This window comes from Podospora pseudopauciseta, chromosome 4, assembly GCF_035222475.1.
Source record: "Podospora pseudopauciseta strain CBS 411.78 chromosome 4, whole genome shotgun sequence".
NCBI classification, from domain to species: domain Eukaryota; kingdom Fungi; phylum Ascomycota; class Sordariomycetes; order Sordariales; family Podosporaceae; genus Podospora; species Podospora pseudopauciseta.
This window is the reverse complement of record NC_085894.1, coordinates 2,264,718-2,283,789: the sequence shown is the minus strand read 5'-3', so window position 1 is coordinate 2,283,789 and position 19,072 is coordinate 2,264,718. Positions and strand designations below refer to the sequence as shown.

General features: G+C 53.1%; 8 protein-coding genes across 8 annotated transcripts; 4 read left to right on the top strand and 4 right to left on the bottom strand.

Moving 5' to 3' along the window:
* Window positions 1-429: 429 nt before the first annotated feature.
* Window positions 430-2,895, bottom strand: QC763_408960 (uncharacterized protein; the record flags this gene model as incomplete). The annotated part of the gene is made up of 1 exon (XM_062912524.1): window positions 430-2,895. One exon carries the CDS (start codon window positions 2,893-2,895, stop codon window positions 430-432), a length of 2,466 nt encoding a protein of 821 aa, XP_062765828.1.
* A 552-nt stretch (window positions 2,896-3,447) lies between these two features.
* QC763_408970 (uncharacterized protein) lies at window positions 3,448-4,950 on the top strand (the record flags this gene model as incomplete). The annotated part of the gene is made up of 1 exon (XM_062912525.1): window positions 3,448-4,950. The coding sequence occupies one exon, from the start codon at window positions 3,448-3,450 to the stop codon at window positions 4,948-4,950; it is 1,503 nt and encodes a 500-aa protein (XP_062765827.1).
* A 294-nt stretch (window positions 4,951-5,244) lies between these two features.
* tbp1 (TATA-binding protein (TBP)) lies at window positions 5,245-7,444 on the bottom strand (the record flags this gene model as incomplete). The annotated part of the gene is made up of 4 exons (XM_062912526.1): window positions 5,245-6,475; window positions 6,540-6,966; window positions 7,068-7,143; window positions 7,197-7,444. 4 exons carry the CDS (start codon window positions 7,442-7,444, stop codon window positions 6,459-6,461), a joined length of 768 nt encoding a protein of 255 aa, XP_062765826.1. The 3' UTR covers window positions 5,245-6,458.
* An 18-nt stretch (window positions 7,445-7,462) lies between these two features.
* Window positions 7,463-8,732, bottom strand: QC763_0066840 (uncharacterized protein; the record flags this gene model as incomplete). The annotated part of the gene is made up of 4 exons (XM_062905922.1): window positions 7,463-7,505; window positions 7,928-8,163; window positions 8,285-8,523; window positions 8,681-8,732. The coding sequence occupies 4 exons, from the start codon at window positions 8,730-8,732 to the stop codon at window positions 7,463-7,465; spliced, it is 570 nt and encodes a 189-aa protein (XP_062765825.1).
* A 99-nt stretch (window positions 8,733-8,831) lies between these two features.
* On the top strand, window positions 8,832-9,356 carry QC763_0066830 (uncharacterized protein; the record flags this gene model as incomplete). The annotated part of the gene is made up of 1 exon (XM_062905921.1): window positions 8,832-9,356. The coding sequence occupies one exon, from the start codon at window positions 8,832-8,834 to the stop codon at window positions 9,354-9,356; it is 525 nt and encodes a 174-aa protein (XP_062765824.1).
* Window positions 9,357-10,962: 1,606 nt separating this feature from the next.
* On the top strand, window positions 10,963-14,015 carry ESC4 (regulator of Ty1 Transposition). The gene is made up of 4 exons (XM_062912527.1): window positions 10,963-11,230; window positions 11,292-11,725; window positions 11,781-13,218; window positions 13,270-14,015. Exons 1-4 carry the CDS (start codon window positions 11,138-11,140, stop codon window positions 13,906-13,908), a joined length of 2,604 nt encoding a protein of 867 aa, XP_062765823.1. The 5' UTR covers window positions 10,963-11,137; the 3' UTR covers window positions 13,909-14,015.
* Window positions 14,016-14,104: 89 nt separating this feature from the next.
* On the bottom strand, window positions 14,105-15,819 carry QC763_409000 (uncharacterized protein). The gene is made up of 3 exons (XM_062912528.1): window positions 15,139-15,819; window positions 14,881-15,079; window positions 14,105-14,823 (listed from the first exon to the last, which is right to left on the bottom strand). The coding sequence occupies exons 1-3, from the start codon at window positions 15,529-15,531 to the stop codon at window positions 14,303-14,305; spliced, it is 1,113 nt and encodes a 370-aa protein (XP_062765822.1). The 5' UTR covers window positions 15,532-15,819; the 3' UTR covers window positions 14,105-14,302.
* On the top strand, window positions 15,507-17,548 carry QC763_409010 (uncharacterized protein; the record flags this gene model as incomplete). Its single annotated transcript, XM_062912529.1, has 2 exons — window positions 15,507-16,507; window positions 16,574-17,548. The coding sequence occupies exons 1-2, from the start codon at window positions 16,349-16,351 to the stop codon at window positions 17,546-17,548; spliced, it is 1,134 nt and encodes a 377-aa protein (XP_062765821.1). The 5' UTR covers window positions 15,507-16,348.
* Between the last annotated feature and the right edge of the window lie 1,524 nt (window positions 17,549-19,072).

The following is a 19,072-nucleotide window of genomic DNA, read 5'->3' as shown; positions in this document are numbered from 1 at the left end:
TTTGGGAGACGCCCTCTGGCTGTCGAGTACTACCTTGCCATGCTTGCTGTGATTGCCTCCCTCCAAACTCGTTCACCTATTCGTAGACTTGCGTGACTTGGTGCTTGGTGTGAGCCGAACGCATGAACCCAACCCCAATAGTGCCGTTCCTCTGCCGCCCATTCCTGTCCCAACCCCGTGGATAGCGAATGCCTCGCATAATGTTACGCGAGACGTGGGTGGGTAGCACCGCCCAGCACCGCCGAGCATTGCCTATTTTCCCTTTGCCCTTTGCCCTTTGCATTCACGCTTGAGACCTGACGATGTGATATCGGTGGCGTGGCGGCGGCGGCTGTTATGGATATAGGGGCCAAGTCAAAAGGGCACTTTGATCTCTTGGCGATCTAATCTTATCTTCCCCAGATACGCCTCCGTTTCTCAGGTGGCCGTCTAATCAGAGTCAGACCCCGCAAACATGTCCACTGCACGCATCCGCTTCTTCACTGGCGCAGCCTTCGCCGCCGACATGGAAAAGCCTCCTATGATCTTGGTTTCCACCTTATCTGCTGGTGGCTCTGTCGTTGTCGGTTGCGGCATGCTCACATCTCCGCTGACCCCATTCTCGTCGTCGTCGTCGTCGTCATATGGGACACCGTCGAGGTCCAGGTCAGAGAACTCATCCAGCACCGAGGTGTAGTACATGTAGGGTGACTGGAGCTCGACATCACCATCACGAGATTCCAAAACATCCTCCAAGTAGTGGTCATTTTCGTCGTCCTGGTCAGTCGATAGCTTTGTCGAGATCGGCAAAAAGCCGTGGTCCTTCTCTTTTGCGCCAGCTTCTGTCTCCACTGGCTTCCATTTGCCCACCTTTTGCTCTGTTCCGCCAACGTCCACCGGCTTCTTCAGAGCTGGTGGGTTGTTGAAACTGTTGACGAAATACTCGTGGGTTTCAACCGGAAACACACACCAACTCTCCCAGAGGCTTAGCACCAGTTCTACGGCGCGCTTCCACCTGTCGGCCCGGATCCGTCCCCAGCCTAGCTTATCCACCACCATTCCCAGCTTCTCAAACGTCTTGTGGGCTCGAAGCGCGTTCTCGAATAATTGACGATACCGCCATGCATGGCGGATGCCGCTGGTGGATGAAGAGGACAAAATGTCACTGACCACATAAAGGCCGAGAAGTGACGCTGCGCTAGTGTCAAGCCCACCGGATCCAAGTTTGTCGTCTGGAGCAGGAGAGGCATCGCGCGAGCCCTCGTCCTTCTCTTTCCCATCACGTTTGTAGTCTGGATTGGCCGAGGTATATGCGAATGGTTGCTCGATGTTGGACACAATCATTTCGACAACTTCATCGGCTCCTCGGCTGGCGTGCGTGATGGCAAATGTTGCTATGCGCGCAATGTCTCCTTTCCTGATCTTGGTTGTTGTTGTTGGTAGTCGAGACAACAAGTGGGACAGCTTTGACTTTTCAATGGGGTTTAAAAATGTATCCTCCTGCTCGTTGTGCTCGCCCTGTCGACCCTGCTCGTCATCGAAATCCTCATCTTCAGAAGAATCATACTCGGGCTCTGAGACAAACTCATCGACACCTGTGACATATTCGTAGGCAAGCCGTTGTGCTGGTGCTTTCCAGGCATGGCTTCCCTCAAACAATGGCCAATACTTGACCTTGTCTGTGGACTGCAAACCCGTCACGATTTCCCACAGCCTCCAGCGGTACCAGATACCACCCTCACTGCGCGCATCCCATAGCCATGCCCACTTTTCCTCTTGTTGCACATCCGGGCGAGACATAAGGAGGGCCTCCAGCTGTGGCCCATGCTCCAGGACCGACTCGATGACTTTGTGTATCATGCGAAGTTGTTTGATATCCCGTGGCGGGCTGACAGGAACGTGGAGGATACCACTTCGGTTGACGGAACCACTCATGGGAGGGCCATAGTGGGTAGGAGGCGCATAGCCGCGGTGGGAGCTCACCGAATGTGAGCCATGCGGCCTCAAAATTTCCTCGACCTTCTTCGCCCCAAATGGGTGTGATATCACTGAGGTCGAAGGGTGCAGAGCTGTAAGCCCTGACGAAATGGCGGCCGAGGAGAGATGTCTGTGCAAAGAAAGGAAAAAACCGAAGCCTAGATAGCGATTCTGCAGCGTGCTGACTGCGGCATCAATTTCAGCAGCAGGGGTTTCCTTTGACAGCGTAACTATCGCTGATACCGACTTTCTCTCCGTGCCACGGTCAGCACCGGTCGGTCCCGCTGGTGGCACGATCTTGACATCCTCCACAGTCAAGTTTGCCGGTATCAGAGACTTGATGAATGCCGGTGATCTGCCTGGTGGCAAGTTGGACAAACGTAGGGTAGGTCTCGAAGCCGCCTTCTCCTCGGCACGGCCAGAAACAGCCGTTGTCTCGCCTTCATCATCACTGGCCTCGAAAGCTTTGGACACGGTCAAGGATCCCGCCTCTCGATCTTCGAAGCCCGACCTATCCCAGTTTCGTCCCCTCTCTCGATCTCGGTCCTGCTGAAACCCATCAAACGTTCGCTTCTTGCCGTATGATGGCGGAGGAGGTCCCAAACTCCCAGGACCGCTCTTCAACGAGGGCCCCGAAGGAAGGCCGAAATGTCGCTTGCCTGCACCACCTCCAAAAGGTGACGGGCTGTTGAAAGCTGGTCGAGTGGGCGGGCCATTCCCAAATCTCGATGTCTGGTGAGAGCCTCGAGGAAGCTTATCCTCTTCGTCGTCGCCTCCAAATTCCTTTTGGAATTCGGCAAGGGCAGCTGCCGTCTCGGCCTCTTCGCGCAGGCGCTTCGCCTCGATCTCTGCTTTTTGTCTCTCGAATGCTGACTTTTCCTTTGGCTGTTGGAGTTTAACCTGAACATCAGGAAATTCGGCAATGTTATTGTTCGACATGTTTCGCGTTTTGCTCAAGCATTGCTGTTTGACGAAAGACGGTTGTTTGCGAAGACAAAGACGGCGGCACCTTGACGGCAACGGTCATAGCGTTCCTGGCTTGGCGTTGCTTGGCCCGTGCACAAACTCCAAGCACCTTGAAGGCTGGGTTGTAACATATCTTGCCCTCGCTGGAGCAGACCGGCTATTGGGCATCAAGATAAGACCAAAACATCATGAGGGCGGAATCATGGAAGTGGAGGACTAGTATAAAGGGCGTAGTCTAACCGCATGTGGCAACTTACGGAGAACCATGTCAAGATATCAAATCCCGAGATAAACCGCAGCGGGGTCAAGAGAGTTCAACAGAAGATACATCTATGCCCAAAGAGCATGGCTTTTCCCTTTCTATCTGAATACTTAAATCCTCAGTGAATCGATTTGGATCGGCATCCCTTTCCCTACCTCTGTGGACAGCCCAGCCCTTGCTCTCGAAAAGAGTCTCGTACACGTGTTGCCAGCTGTCTCGGCTGCGTAATTAAAGTTTGGGCTCGCTTCAACTTTGTCACGGTCATGACTTCTTCCCTTCCTCAACATTCTTCCTCTTCCACCACCACCACCACCACCAACAACAACAACAACAACAACACGAACCCCCCGTCCTCCATTCTCATTGTTGGCTCGGGTCTCTTTGGCCTCTCCACAGCCTATGCTCTCACTCGTCGCCATGAGTTCATCAACACCTCCATAACTGTCATTGACAGGTCCGACCCCTCCTCTCAGTCTACATTCCCATCCCCCGATGCCGCGTCCATTGACACAAGCCGCATTGTCAGGGCAGACTACGCCGACCACGCGTATGCCACTCTGTGTGATGAAGCTCAGCTGATATGGCGCCAACAAGACAAGCCCACAGATCTCGGCGCCCAGGGCCGTTACCACGAAACAGGTCTCCTCGTCGTCGGCGATGCCACCTCTGCCGCGCCAGTCGCGGACCCTCCCGTAGAGGGTGGCGCGAGTGAGTCTTCCCACAAGAAGCTAACCGGCATGGATTATGCCCGCAAGAGCTGGGAGAACGTTTCATCTCTGGCCTCTCGTGACCCAATGCTCGCCGAGCGCATCCGAGAGCTCCCGAACGCCGACGCGATCTGCGAGGTTCTCGGGACCGGTGGCAGCTCTGGAGCTTGGGGATATATCAACTACAACAGCGGCTGGACAGACGCCGGCGCGTCGATGGCATGGCTCTACGAGCAAGTCAGACAGACCGGACGCGTCAACTTCATTGCTGGCACAGTGGAGTCTCTGGAGCACGATGACACCGGTGTGACAGGAGTGAGGCTACAAGACCAACGCATCTTGACCGCGGACCTGGTCATGGTGGCAGCAGGGGCATGGACAGGAAGCTTTGTCGACCTTGACGGCCAGGCTGTCGCCACGGGCCAAGTCTTGGGGTACCTCAACATCACCGAAGAGGAGCAAGAGATCCTCGGCAAGATGCCCGTCATCCTCAACCTCTCCAGTGGTCTCTTCATCATTCCACCAACCAACCGGGTCCTCAAGGTAGCTCGCCATGCCTACGGTTATACCAACCCACGAACTGTACATTTCCCTCCCCTTCCCGTCTCGCCAACTGCCACAAGCAACTGCCTCGTCTCGATCCCCCGGACATCGTTGCATGACCCCGACCTCGTCATCCCAGCAGAGGGGGAAGCCGACCTTCGCGCTGCTCTCCGAGAGATGACGCCGCTGCCTGGGTTGGTAGACCGTCCCTTCACCAAAACGAGACTATGCTGGTATTCTGATACCCGGACGGCCGACTTCCTCATCGACTACCATCCTCACTGGAAGAATCTCTTTGTCGCGACAGGAGACAGTGGCCACGCCTTCAAGTTCCTCCCCGTCATTGGCGATAAGATTGTGGACTGCATCCAGCGAAACTGTCCACCCGAGTTCAAGGAAAAGTGGGCTTGGAAGGAAGGGGAGGGAGCCAACGCATTGTTTACAGAGGACGGCAGCAGAGGGGGAAAGCCTGGGCTGATTCTGGAAGAGGAGCTCCTCAAGGCTCTGTCTGTGTGAGGGGTATTGATGCGACGGAGGGGTAAAATTAGAGACACCACAGGGGCGTGAGGCCTTGAAAGGGGCACAGCTGGATACACAGCATGGAACAAGATCGGAAGGAGGTAAGTCGATCAAACCGTGCATGTCGCAACAGGTCGGGCAAGGCAAAGCAGGGCACACAACAACACAGTGCGGCGTGGTAAAACTCATGTCTGTCAAATAAGACGATGGTATTGATAGCCTTGTTGCAAAAAAAAAAAAAAAAAAAAACGAAACCACAACTAAAAAAACGCCGAAGCGAGCTTTCCATCTTTCACCCAGATGAAATTATTGCTCTCCAGTTGTCCATTCTCACCCAATTTGCGAAGGTTGCCCAAAGGATCTCACCATCCTTGATGTTCTCCCCTCGCTCAAGGCTTGAAATACCGGAAAGCTTTTTGTTTCCTTGCGGATAAAGAAAGCTCAAGGCAGTCCTGTAATGTGTGCGGCTGTCGTTTTTCTTGTTTCTTGCAAAAGAGCCCACCACCAATCGTCTTTCTTTTCTTGTTTGTGTGTTGTGTGTTGTGTGTGGTGCAAACCGCAGTGGCCGTCGCTTTGCTCGCGCCAACAACACACCTCGAGTAGTTTGAGGGGGTCATGTGTTCTTCATCTTGCAGGTTGTGCCTCTTTTTTCGTCGTCGTGTCCGAGAACCAGACAACAACAGACAAAATTAGCAAACCAGCTTTTGTTCCGCGTGATGAAAGAAAACAAAAAAAAGAACCATGATGTCAGGTTTGCTGGATCATGTCCCAGATCCCACCCGTAAAATCCCCCAAATCTCACTCTCTCTTCTCTTTTTTTTTCTCATTCCCACCACTGGAAAAAAAAAATCTTGAGATGATCGACAAACAACCAGAGATTGAGGTGAGCCGCGCGGCGTGGGAATTCCTTTCTCGCTCCTCTTTTTTTTGTGATTGTTTCGCGCATTCATGTAGTTCCCACCACCTCCTTGGTAGCCCGCTCGAATCCCAGTTGCCATCATCCCGAGCCATTAAAACAACGACGGTGGCAGGAGAAAAAAAGAGCCAGATCCCCCTTGTGCGCTGCGCAAAAATAAACCAGGCCCCCAGTTCCTCTTCGCCGATCCGTCGAGTTGTTGCGCGCGCCATCTCCAGAAAAAATCTATGTACTATAAACCCGAATTCAGGTAGAGGTCAAATCCGCGCGTGGATCCTTTATCGTCTGTCCCCCGATTGTTGATTCCCCCGGAACGCCATTGCAATGCTGACAAGAAAAGAGAAAACAAAAACAGCAAAAATACAAGTTTGGGTGACCGAAAAAGGCGAAACCGATGGGCGGTTTTGTGCTAGTCGCCGACGGTCGGTGATAAAGTGCTTTTTATGGGGGGTATGATATTCGTAATACTCATTCGCGGCCAGAGGGTTTTCGGTAAGGGTGAAGTGGGGGGGTAATGTACAAGTCGTTCACATGGATGCCCAAAGTGGGGTGGAAGGTCCACGTGCCAGGCGCAGTGATGAGACGAAATCTACATCTTGCGGAAATCTGGCGGGCAAAGTTAGTACAATGACGTCATCATAGAAACTGGCAATCACATGGCAAAACATACCCTGCAACACGGGATAGATCATCTCGAAAGCTTGATAGATCTCCTCGCGAACTTTCGCGCCTGTGAGAACAATCTTGCCGCTGACGAAGATGAGGAGCACAATCTTGGGCTTGATCATGCGGTAGATGAGACCGGGGAACAACTCGGGCTCGTAGGAGCTGAAGTTGTGATGCTTGGAAGCAAGACCCTCCAGACGGATGGGGAACTTGATGTCGCAAGAACCCACAATGTTCTGGATTTTGAAGTCGGTGAACTTGGCGTTGAAGCCGAGCTTCTGAATGATACGGGCATACTTGCGGGAAGCAAGCTTGGAGTCATCTTCCGACTTGGCGCCAGTGACGACCATCTTGCCCGACGCAAAGATCAAAGCGGTGGTCTTGGGCTCACGGATACGCATGATAACAGCGGCGAAACGCTTGGGGTTGTACTACAACATGTTAGACCTGGCTGGCAAAATTGTTGACGACAAGGTCATGGAGCAAAGTCGCTCAAAAGAGCTGTCTGCCCAGACCAGATCGCAACACGTACCTCAGCATTGCGAGCGTGCAGCGCAATTGTCTTCAGGTCCAGACGGCAGTCAAGATTGACAGTTGCGACAATGTTCCTTTGGAGGTCAGCCTACAGTTTATTTGCAAAGCAATGCAAAGGTGTTCCTACTGAAGAGTGGGTGTGATACCACTGGGTCCAGCTGAAGCGGCGCCCGGCGTCGCAGCGGGGGTCGCGGGAGTCACCCCAGCACCGTTGGTGGTTTGGACGCCCGACTGCTGTGCGCCATTCGCGACAGTGCCATTGCCCGCGACCGACTGATTCAGATCGGCATGTCCGGTGGGGAAAGAGAGAGAACCGGGGGCAGTGAACGCCTTGGCCTGGGCAGCGCTCGTGGGGTGGGTTTGAATCGCATCCATGATTGCGGTTGTGAGATCTCAAAGCGACTTTTTAGATGACTTTGTCTGCGCGCGAACTAATCTGCGGGGGAGAGCTGTTAGATGACTTCCTGAAGTGTGCAGATTGTGATAATGCGCAAATAAAGAGTGCTTTGTAGTCGCAGAGTGAAATGGCAATTTACGATCTTGCGGTGTTGTTTGGCGTAAAAGACCGGGGGGGGAGGGGGGGTTCAGAAGCGGCCAATTTATAGTTGCGCCGTCGAGGGAAAGTGGGTCCGAGCGTCGTGGTGGTGAATTGGCAGTTTGCTCTGTTGTCGGCGGCGGGGTTGTCGAGGCAGCAGCGAGAGCAACTCGCAAGAGTGCGGGAGTGAATGGAAGCAGAGAGGTGAATTTCTTACCAGAAGATGGGAGATAAACAACCTAATGTCTCCCCCTCAACTACTGTTCGCCGACACAAGCACCGGTAACCCGTCAAGACCTCTCGACCGTCGACCAAATATTTACTCGATGAGATGACGAAGTCGTGGCTGTTCTGGCGACGACGAGAACGAGAACGAGTTGATGCGATGATGTATCGAGGTGGTCCACACTTTCAAGCACACGGCAGAGAGAGAGGGGTCTTGTCTTGTCTTGGGTTTTGCACTGTGACCTGTGCAAATGATCTTGATCTTTTCTTTTTGATTAAGGTGGTCTTGGTCGACGACGACGGAATCGATCGGGTTCCTGTATCGACCGGGAGTCTAAATGAGAGTATTTGGCTGTGCGTTGTGGCTACACAAGGCAGAGGCAGCGAGGAGTGAAAAGAAAAATGGGAAGTTATCACGACAGCGAAGTTCGTCGGGGTTGGCGACGGTTGCTTACGCTATGGTGCGGGAAGTGTGGCTGGAGGAGAATATGTGGGGCGGCAGAACCGAGCAACTTCTTCCAAAGGGCGAGCAAGGTGGGCGATGGTGCCTTCTTAAATATTTTTTGTCTGCCAGCCGTGTCTGCTTGCCTCAGGCCAACAAGAAAACTCAACCAGCGAATCAGCGGGCGGGGACGGCACACACGGGCCTCCTTGACGCCCCCTAAGTAGCGGTACTTTGCCCATCCCCACAACTCTAAAACACGCCCCCCCTTGTCACTGCGCCGTCACGAAGGGCCCTTTTGCTCTTGCATTTATCAACCAAAAAATATTCATGATGGCAGCATTCTTTTCCTCTTTCCTCTAACAACAGCGATGTAACAATATTCAACAAGCACCGCGACAACTCTCACCACCATGTCCGGCCTCGCCCAGCGCCATCATGTCCACACTGCTCTCAGCCATGGCGAGCCTGACTGAACCAACTTGGCACGCAGCAAAGACTTTTCAACAAGACCCTTAGAATGACGATGAGGACATGATCGCCACTGCCAAATCCAAGCCATGAAACCTCTGTCGCCTCTGTCCATCACAGCCCAACCACCAGAGGCTGACGCCCTTTCGCCCACGCCGGAACACATGGCTATCGTACACGGACAATGGCCTTTCAATACGAGCAAGCTTTTCATCGCAGGAGCCACAAACCCATCACGCGAGCCAAATCAAAGAGCCACAGCGGCCTTTTGGCTCAACTTTACTCCTCTCTTGTTGAGTCCAGGCGGTTACACCTCGGTTGACGATGACGCGTATCGACCTCTTCGCGGCGACAGACTTTGTTCTGGCTTTCAAGGCCACCCCGAGAGCGCTCTCAAGCTTACACCCAACCCAGGCATGCGCATCACGGCTCGATCAACGCCAGCGACATCATGGCATACCGAAACCCCAACAATTGCACGGACTCGAGGTTCGACATTTGATGTTGCACATCTTGACAGCTTTGCCCAAACCGAGTCCCAGTCCAAACAAACGGCTGTAGCTCACATCCCGGCACAGGGCTCGGGCGCAATCGCTGTCCGGCATCTTGCCTGAAGTACTGGTACATGTCCCACCCTCACCCGAGCCACTGGTGGGCCGCCCTGTTCAAGCGATGACTCACACAACAACATCTTGCGCAAACAGAGGAACTTTTGACCCTGATGCGAACGAACACCATGCCGATAACACCGATTTGTTGCTGGTGATCATTTTTGTCCTTTTGTTTTGCATCTTTTTGAAGCTTTTCCTTTTCATTTTCGTGCAGCGGCATCACTCATCCATCCTCATTTCATTTTTAGGATCGACACATGCACCGAGGTGGCCAAGGGGGGCCTAAAATTCAGCTGCGGGTCAATTGCGCCACCCACTCACGTTCAACCAAAGAGAGCCCGACCACAACCCAACTCCTTCTGGCCTCTTCCTCCTGGTTCTCTCTCACATGGCAGCGTTGTGTCGACACCGACTTGAGGACGAAAGCCATGGATGCACACGATCCGAAAAGGCGGGATCCATCAGGCTACAGGCTGCCCGCATGAGGTCCTTGAGAAAAGCTGAGATGGTTGGCACGACTCATTGGTTCTTGATTGTTGCTTTTTTACACTATCATGCGTCTGTCCGGCATCCAGCGTCAACGATTCGTCGCGATAAGGGGATGGCGTTCCTGTCGGGCTGTTTGTTAAAGCTACCCCGCCGTGGCTGAGAGAGTCCGAGGCATGGGGGTGGTAGGGTGCTGATTGGCTGCATCGTGATTTCGCAATTTTGGCGTTTTCACGTTTGCGGCGCGCGTATGGACAGCGCGTCACGATTGCAACACCATAATTTCCCCCATCACCAAGCTCGGAGGACACAGAATATCGACGATGTGGGTGTGCTCATTATGATGATGGCTCTGTGTGCAGATGTCATTTTAACTTTAAGCCAGACCCGGTGTCACGGCACGGGGTTAGGTGAGTCGTACAATGGTTGGTCTGGTTTGACTGTTATCACTGGCGTTAAGGCTTATTGAGTCTGTTCAAGAGGAGTCATTCTTCGATCCGGAGGCTTTGGCTTTGGCAAACTAGTAATCCACAGAAACTCGACTCTGGTGGGTGGCATTTGACTTGTCCAATACTCCGGCCATGAACCATGAGCCATAGCTATGGTTGGAATGGGCGTTGGCTAAAACCTACCAAGTCTGGCATTTATGCCAGATATGCTGATCTATCGGCATGTAGTTTGCTTTAGCAACTAGATACCTTGAATAAACATATGTATCGTTTGACATTTAAATGTATTGGAATTGTTTGTTACGGCGGAGAAGGTACTTCGAGACCATCGCTTCGTTTTGACTCGTTTTGACTCCAGAGAGAGTCTGTGATAGATTTCCTCTTGTCCAGTCTGACCTTCTGGCGGCGACCATAATTTGCAAATGCTATTGAAAGACTTCCAACACAGCTCACACATCTATCCCTAACTCTCTCTATGCCTGTGCCAAAGCAGTGCCTCTCCAAGACAGGAAGTAGAAGGCCACGCCACATCTTGTGTCAGCACCTGGCGGAAATATCTTGATCTTCGGTGTCATCAAACATCTCAGCTCAGTGACGGCCCCACTTTACGGCCAGGGTTTAAATGGGAAGCAAGCTGCTTGGTGGGTCATGTGAGTCGTGGTTGTCTCGCGTCTCTCCTTGTCCTGGTGGATTTTCGAGACGCGTCTCGGCCACCCACGCACCCACACAAGCCACAAAGCACCACCACAACCTACCACTACCGTACCAGCTTGGGCAGACAGACTTCGACGGTCCACCACTTGATGCATACCATCACCGACACGCGCATTGCGACAGCTTGCTTTCAACATGGCGGAACAGCATGAGAAGGCCCCATTGCTCGCCGACTGCGCTATCGCTTTCGTGCAAAGCAAGCAGCTCTCGAGCCAACTAATCTCCATTGTTCGTCCCATTTGTTGTCCAGCTTCGTCTGAAGAACCCAAGCAACTAACTCAGCTCGTAGCTATCCGATGTCGCAAGAGAACACGGCGCCGAAGTGCTAGAGCCAGATCGCCAGGGAAAGATTCGTTGGAAGAAAGCAACCCACATTATTTCGAACACTATCGACTTTGAAGAATACACCGAGTCGCTGGCCGCCATGGTGCCCGTGGTCAAGTCGGACTGGATCAGAGTCAGCATTCATCGCAGAAAGCTGGCGCAGTTACGGCCCTACTCGCCAGATCCCCGCATGATCTTCTCAAGCGTGACCGTCACTTGCGCCGACATCCCAACCCTAGACAAGGAGGCAATCTGTGGTGGCGTTTTGGCCCTCGGGGGCATGGAGTCCAAGGATCTAAACAAGTTAACCACCCACATTTGCGCTCTCACACTGGAACACCCAAAGTGTCAGGAGGCGCTCGAGAAGAAGTTGAAGGCCAAGATTGTCCTTCCTCATTGGTGGGTTTTAGTGTGCAACTGTTGGCACGAGCACCTTCTAATCATACATCTCTAGGTTCGACGACTGCTTCCGTCTGGGCAAACGAATCGACGAAGGTCCATATCTCCTCCCCGACCCGGAAGTCTTGCGCACTGCCTCCGAAGAACCGGTGAAAATCCCAAGTAGCCAGCAACTTGAGGGTGCTAGCTCTGCTGTCCCCAGTGGCCCATACGAACCGCAGGGGGGGGAGAAGCTCGTGGTGTTTTCGCAGAAGAAGGTTCTGTTGGGCGACGACCTCCCCATCAACGACTCGACCCGTAAGACCATTGGCGAGAAGATTGCAAGAGGTGGAGGCGAGGTTGTGGGGACGGTTGAAGAGTGCAATACCTTTGTCGGTCACTACCGTGATGGCGAGCAATACGTCAGGGCTTCACAAATGGGCAAAGACGTCGGCAACTTGGCGTGGCTCTACTATTTGATTGTGTACAACGAGTGGACTTCGCCGCTTCGGCGCTTGCTTCATTACCCAGTTCCAAGAGAACCTCTGCCAGGATTTAAGGACCTAAAGATCACACTCTCCAACTACGGTGGTGAGGCCCGTATCTACCTGGAGAACCTCGTCACGGCTGCCGGTGCTACATATACCCGAACGATGAAGGCAGAGAATACACATCTCATCACGGCTCGCCTGCATAGCGAGAAGTGTGAAGCCGCCAAGGACTGGAACATCGAGATCGTCAACCACCTCTGGATCGAGGAGAGCTATGTTGCCTGTCAGGCTCTGGCTCTCAACGACGACAAGTACAAAGCATGGCCTCGGCGAACGAATCTTGGCGAAGTTATTGGCAAAACCTTCCTCGACGAGACTGTGCTCCGCAATCTGTACTACCCAGGAGGAGAGGAACACATGGATGCGGCAGCAAAGAAGAAGAAGAGAGTGGCCGCAGCGGCGCAAAAGAACGCGCTCACCATGAACCTGGACAAGGACTTTGGCACCATGCAAGACTCGTTCATGGCGGATTCGAGCCCAGCGCCTGCTGCACCGGCAACGGCGAAGAAGGGGCGAAAGCCAAAGGCGGCGGCTGCTGCCGCTCCAACCGCAGCCAACCTTGTCACGCCAGCCAAGGGTCGTCATCTTCGCACAGGGAAGGAGAATGATACCCCCCCCGTCCTGTCAAGCGGCAGCCGGAGTGCCAAAGCAGCTGCGCTCTCCAAGCTTCAGGATATTGCTCCGGATCTGGCGTTGTATGAGAAGGAAAAGAGGAGGCCACTGAAGGATGGGGTTTGGGGTGGTAAGAGGGCGATGGATCAGATTGACAAGGAGAGAAGCACGAGAAGCTCTAGTCCGGCCGGCCATGCTGATGCGGATGATGATGAAGAGGAAGAGGAGACTGGTGAGAAGAGCAGGCCGTCCAAGAGGCCGAGGTTGTCGCTGCCGAATGTCACGATGAGGATTTGCGCGACGGGGTACAAGAGATGGGTAGGGAATAAGAACTTGGAGGATTCGGACCGGGTAAGCTTGCTTCCCACATCTCTTTATCGGGCATTGCTAACACCTCCACAGAAGAAACTGCGCAACCTCGGCGTCACCCTGGTGCAAGACACCCAACCGTGCGACTACCTCGCCGCCCCCAAAGTCGTCCGCACGATGAAATTCCTCAAGTGCCTAGCCAAGGGCGCGGAAATAATCAACACTTCGTTCCTCGACGCCTGCCTCGAGACGAACAAGCGTCCGCCAGTGGAGGACCACTTTTTGGTTGACGAGGAAAACGAAAAGAAGTTCAACATCAACCTCGGGACGTCTGTCGGGCGCGCGCGCGCGAATAAAGGGAAGCTCCTGTGGAATGTGCCGATTTATTGCACGGCGGACATCAAGAACGGGGTGGAGAACTTTAAAGCCATTGCGGAGGCGAACGGGGCGATATTCAAGATTTATAGGGCGAGGAGTGGGACGACGATCAAGCCGACGACGGCGGAGGAGGATGGAGGGGCGGACCCGGACCCGGTGTATTTGCTGAGCGGGACCACGCCGGGGGAGAAGGCGCTGTGGCCCAAGTTTGAGGAGATGGCGGTTAATGGGCACTGCGAGCCGAGGGTGGTGAATGGGGATTGGTTGTTGGATGTGGCGATGAGGCAGGAGTTGACGTTTGATAAAAAGTATCTTTGGAAGGGGCAGGAGGAGGCCGGGGGGGGAGGGGCGTGATGGATTGATTTATCATTGAGCGACTTATGGTGAGACGTTTTTGGTGTTAGCCGTTAGGTTAGGTTCAAGGTTATTGTTTTTGGGTGGGTTGATTGGAATTTTGTAAAAGAGAAGAAGAAGAGGGTAGTAAGTGTATGTACATTTAGGGATTCGAAAAGGAATCAAAGCGTAACACACAGATGTTGATACTATTATGTGCATGTCTCAGTGTGCTTGATTAAACCCAGTATATATACTTGGGTAGTGTGTGTTTGATGATACACAAGAAGAGCTGTGATGTGGGCTCTCTACAACGCCAAAACGGTGTTTTTGTTCAAAATACCAACCCATAACGCCTGAACCATCGCACCATGCCCGCTAATCAAGAAAAAGAAAACCACTAGAACAAAAGAAACTAAACCTGTCCATCCCGCAAACTTGGCGGTCTGCTGGAATATACTGGTGGGTGCTCCGGCGCCCTCCACCCATCAGATACAAGATAGGAATCAGGATCAACAGACGACACGGTCTCCATTGACGCTCGGGCTCTGACCGACGGCGCTGACCTGTAACTTGGGGGACGGCCGGCTTCTGTTGCTCCGGAGCTGGATCGGGAACGGTACGACGGCGGTGGTGATGGACCCCTGGATGATGAGGAGACAGGAGACTGGGAACGGGATGGCTCGGCAGCTGGCGGGATGATCATCGTGCCCTGCTCGATGTCGACCGCACCCTCCTCCTTGGGGTAGACCTCGACCTGTTGCTGGTTGGTGGCGCGGCGGATGTTGCAAGTGGTGGCGATGATGGAGGCGATGTGAGACAAAGCGGGGATGGCGCCGAGGGTGAAAATTGAGTCGAGGAGGGCGCAGGTTAGGTAGCGTTCTTTGTTAAATTGGCCTTTGCCAAGGTAGGTGAGGATGCCTTGGTTTTCGTAGTCTATGTAGGTGTTGGTGGGTTGTGATATGTTGGCGTGGCGGGGGGGGGAGGACTTACCAAACTTGCGGGGGACATCGTAGCAGTAGTTGGTGTAAGAAGGATGCAAGACTCGGAGGATGTGAAGGAGGGACCATGCCATGAGTAGATCACCGAAGAAGGTGTGGATGCCGAAGAGGCGCCACTTTTGGGGGTCGAGGTTGCGGAACATGAGGGAGAAGATAAAGGTTATGAGGATGTAGATTAGGTTTAGGAGAGACTTGGAGAGAGGTGTTAGTTCATGGTGCACACCAAGGATGTACAATGGCATGAACCTACCAATGCCCGCGCCCAGCGCATGCCGGCTTTTGATCGCTCATCGTCACCTGGGGAGGCGTACCATGCCCACATGCCATTGTAATAGCCAGTCTGGTCGAACAAGAAGACTACGGCGTGGAGATGGGCAAAGTAGGCCAGTTGACAGGTACGGATGGCGGTCAACCAGAGAAATGGCCAGTTGCGACGACGGCGACCTGACTTGTTGCAGCATGAAGTGGTGCTACGTTTCTCATTCTCGTTGTTGCTTTGGAGAGTGTCAGTAGCCATTTCGTTGGTTGTGGCGGCGGCCTGAAGAATAGTTTCTTCTTCTTCGTCTTCTTCTTCTTCTTCTTCTTCTTCTTCTTCTTCTTCTTTCTTCTTGCAATAGAGACGAAAGTAGAGGATAGCGACCATTATCAACACGCCTGGAGGCCGCCGCGTGGACAGTTACAGAGAGGTAAAGTTGTTTGTCGGGATTTAGGCAGCAATAAGATGGAATGCGGCTCTCTGTGAGAATCTCACAGTTGCTGGCAGTTGTTTTTCTAGTGAATAAGTGAATGAAGGGAAAGGGGGTGGCCAATCAACGAGGGGCTTGGCAGCAATTGGGAGGCTGTGTGGCTGTGTTGGGATGACGCGTCTCCTCAAGTGGGGAGATTCTCTCTCTTTTCCTCTTATTCACTCGTACGAAGAAGATAAGATGGCGCTCAGAGATGCATCTCTCATCAGAAAGCCTCGCGACGGAAATAATCACCACGAAGCTACTACCATGACCTGAAACACACCTTCTCTCCCGAACCGGAGCTCGTCCAGTCACGACAACATCATGGAGATGCTCGTGTTCCACCGCACATCAATCTCATTGGGTAGCAATTGGTGAAGATTCCCTGCTTGCATGGAAAAGGAAGAAGAGCTCGCAACAAGCTGGTGCCGTAGTGCCGCAGATGTGGTTCTTTTCGATGGCCGCTGAATGGCTGCAACCCTGCTGCTAACCCATCGCCAACCTCTCCTCACAGCGTCCCCCGAATAGGGCAGATGTGCCCAGGGTACACAGCCCCTCTCTCGTTTCTCAGCTCTGGACTGGACATCCACATGGGATGACGGTCTTTTTGTTTTCTATTTCTCTTTTTGTCCGAATGCTCCAGCATTGCAGTTGTTCTTTTGCAGAAAGAACCTCGCTTGTTAGGTTTATTCTGCCTTGTCCACCACCATAGTTTGGTTGGTGAAGCAATCAATGATGGGTTGGGGGTCATCTTCAAGATGGCTTGCCATCGCCCGAACACTGCAGCTTGCTGCGGCTTTAGTATCGACCGCTCTACATGGCTTCAACACCATATGGATTCATGTCAAGAAGCTCGGTATGACACAGCACATGGTCATCCTTGAGCTGTTGGTATGTTTCCTTCTGTCTCCAATTGTCCCACCGACCTAGCTCGAGTTAAGGCTGACACCTTGTCAGATCGTCCTCATCACCGTGTACGCCACCATCGCCATTTTGGTTCAACACTACAACTGGCGTTCCATAACGGAGCCATGGCTGGTTGCTTTTGTGGTTCTCGACTTGATCTTTTGCGCCATGACGATGGCCATCATATCCTTGCTTGCCTGGAATGGCCTTCCTGTCAGCTGTGTCGGCCTCACGCGACCAAAGGAGTATCTGGCCGGCGATGCCCTGAACGGGTTCTCGACTAATGGCTTCACTGACGGGAACCAAAACATGCCCGGGGAACTAGACAAGTTCTGCCCTCTGGAGCGCGCATATTTTGGGTTCGCCCACGCTTTGGTCTTCTTTTACATTGCGACCATTGTCCTCAACGTCGTCCGCATCTTGGAGCTCAAGTATATCAAGATTGGCAATTCGGGGGAGGACGAGGAGGTGAATCTTAAGGCGGTCAAGGACCTCGAGGAGCCATCACCCATCTCCAGCACTGCAAGAGTCAATCTGGCGCCACCAGCACCACCAAGCGAAGGCATCGTTTCACGCACTGCTTCTCTTCGAAGCACCACGACGGCCTCAACATCGCGCCCCGCTTACTCGGCGGTTCCTGCTCGGGCTCACACAGCCGCCATCCCACGGCGACCCGTGGGAGCAGGCAGGGCGGTGCCATCGCCATACCGACGGCCGCAGTCGGATGCTTTCAATCGTGTCTCTTTGGACGAAGATAGCGATAATGCCGAAGCAGCGTTGGTGTCAGACGGCATGAGGCATCAGCACCGGCAACCACCTTCGAGAGACTACGTCCCTCACCCACCACATCAACAGCAGTACCCGCACCCACACAATCACCACCGGATGCCCAGTTTGCTCGAGGAGGACCAGATGACGACCACGTCTGATATGGATCACGCGTTGGTGTCGGATGGGATGAGGCCATCAGCACCCATGCTTCCACCGTATGAACCGGGCAATAGACGGACCAGTATAGGTGGTTAGGGTGGTATTCTGAAAGAACGGTCAAAAATGGATGAATTGATGATACCAATTTGCTTTTTGGGTTTTGGTGTTTTGGCGTTGGGGAAGGGATGGGATTGACTGGTCGGGATGTGATGAGCACAGCATGTCGTGCGCGGGATCACACGAGGAGGAGTGCGACCCGTGGAGAAAACATGGGACACATGTCTAATTTCAGCTTGATTCAATGCTTCACTTACACAGAGGGGGTCACACTGTGTGTAATGGGGGATCTGTGGCCTCTAAAGATAGTCGAGGGACGCTTTCGTGACAGTCGAGAGGTCTAAAAAGATAGTCAAGGGGCATGCCCATCATTTAAGACATTGACACCTTTGTACCTGCTCCGACCTCTCCCACGCTCTCCGTCCCTATACCAACTGTCGCTTTGGCCTCCTCAGGTATTTCCGCAATACTTTCCCAAGCTTCTCACGTGCCGGGTTATGAAGAAAGAACCGGTCCAGCTTTTTATATCCCGCAGGGTGGCCACATGTCTCGACCAGCCATCCGACAGCCTCTTCCTGATCCTGGATAAACCTCTGCGGGATGTAATCGATGTATCGGACCTGGGCCCAAATGTATATACCCTTCCAGAGGGGCTCCAAAATGAAGATCTTGAACAGAAGCGTAGGAACCACCCAACAAGACCAAATCCGAGAAGCAGAGTCTAAAACATGGCGCCTCACTAGTCAGCCTGTCCCCCCACCTCCCACCCAGAGTCTCTCAGCTGTTTAGGTACATGTGCAGTACATTGTCACCATCATGAAGGCCCTATTGGTTTGTGTTTGAGGCCTGTCTGTTGGTTTGTGTTAAAGACCATCTTTAATAGAGCAATCAAATGCCGGGATGCATGCCGAGGCGGACGGTGCTGCGGGCCGTTTGACTCGCAAAGCTTGCTTTACCCCCGAGCTTTCTATTAGCGCATGTGACCCCGACGTCACCTGCTTTCCTTCAACATCTCGAAGGCAAGCATCATGTAGAGCAACACCAGAAACACACCGCCGATTAGCGGAGAGAGCGAGACATGGGACACAAGCAAGGGTGTCGGTATCGGATATAATGTTGGAAAGACAAGGTATAAAAAAAACCTGTGCTTATTGAGGGCAGCACGGTCAGAGAGAGGTATACTCTGGAGGGGGGGAGCGCCTCAACCTTGAACAGAATCAAATAACACGCCTACCAAATATGAGAGACCCATTAGTTTTATCTTTTAGACACTTTCTTTCCAAGTAACGTGTCCTATCTAAACTGAGGGAGAATACGTGCTCCCTTCCACCGCTCCTGCCTCATGCATTCTCTGCCACTTGCAGCCCACTGGCACGACAGCCCCCCAGCTTAACCAAGCAACTCCCGTGGCTTCTCCTAACCTTAGCTACCGTTATTCTCACCGAGTCCTACATCACAGCCCATTCTCGATTCTGTTGACTCGACTTTCCCAAGTTGACCTTTCGACTCAGCACACGTTTATTACGTAGGTGAGTCCGCGCTCATATACACCGAATCAATCTT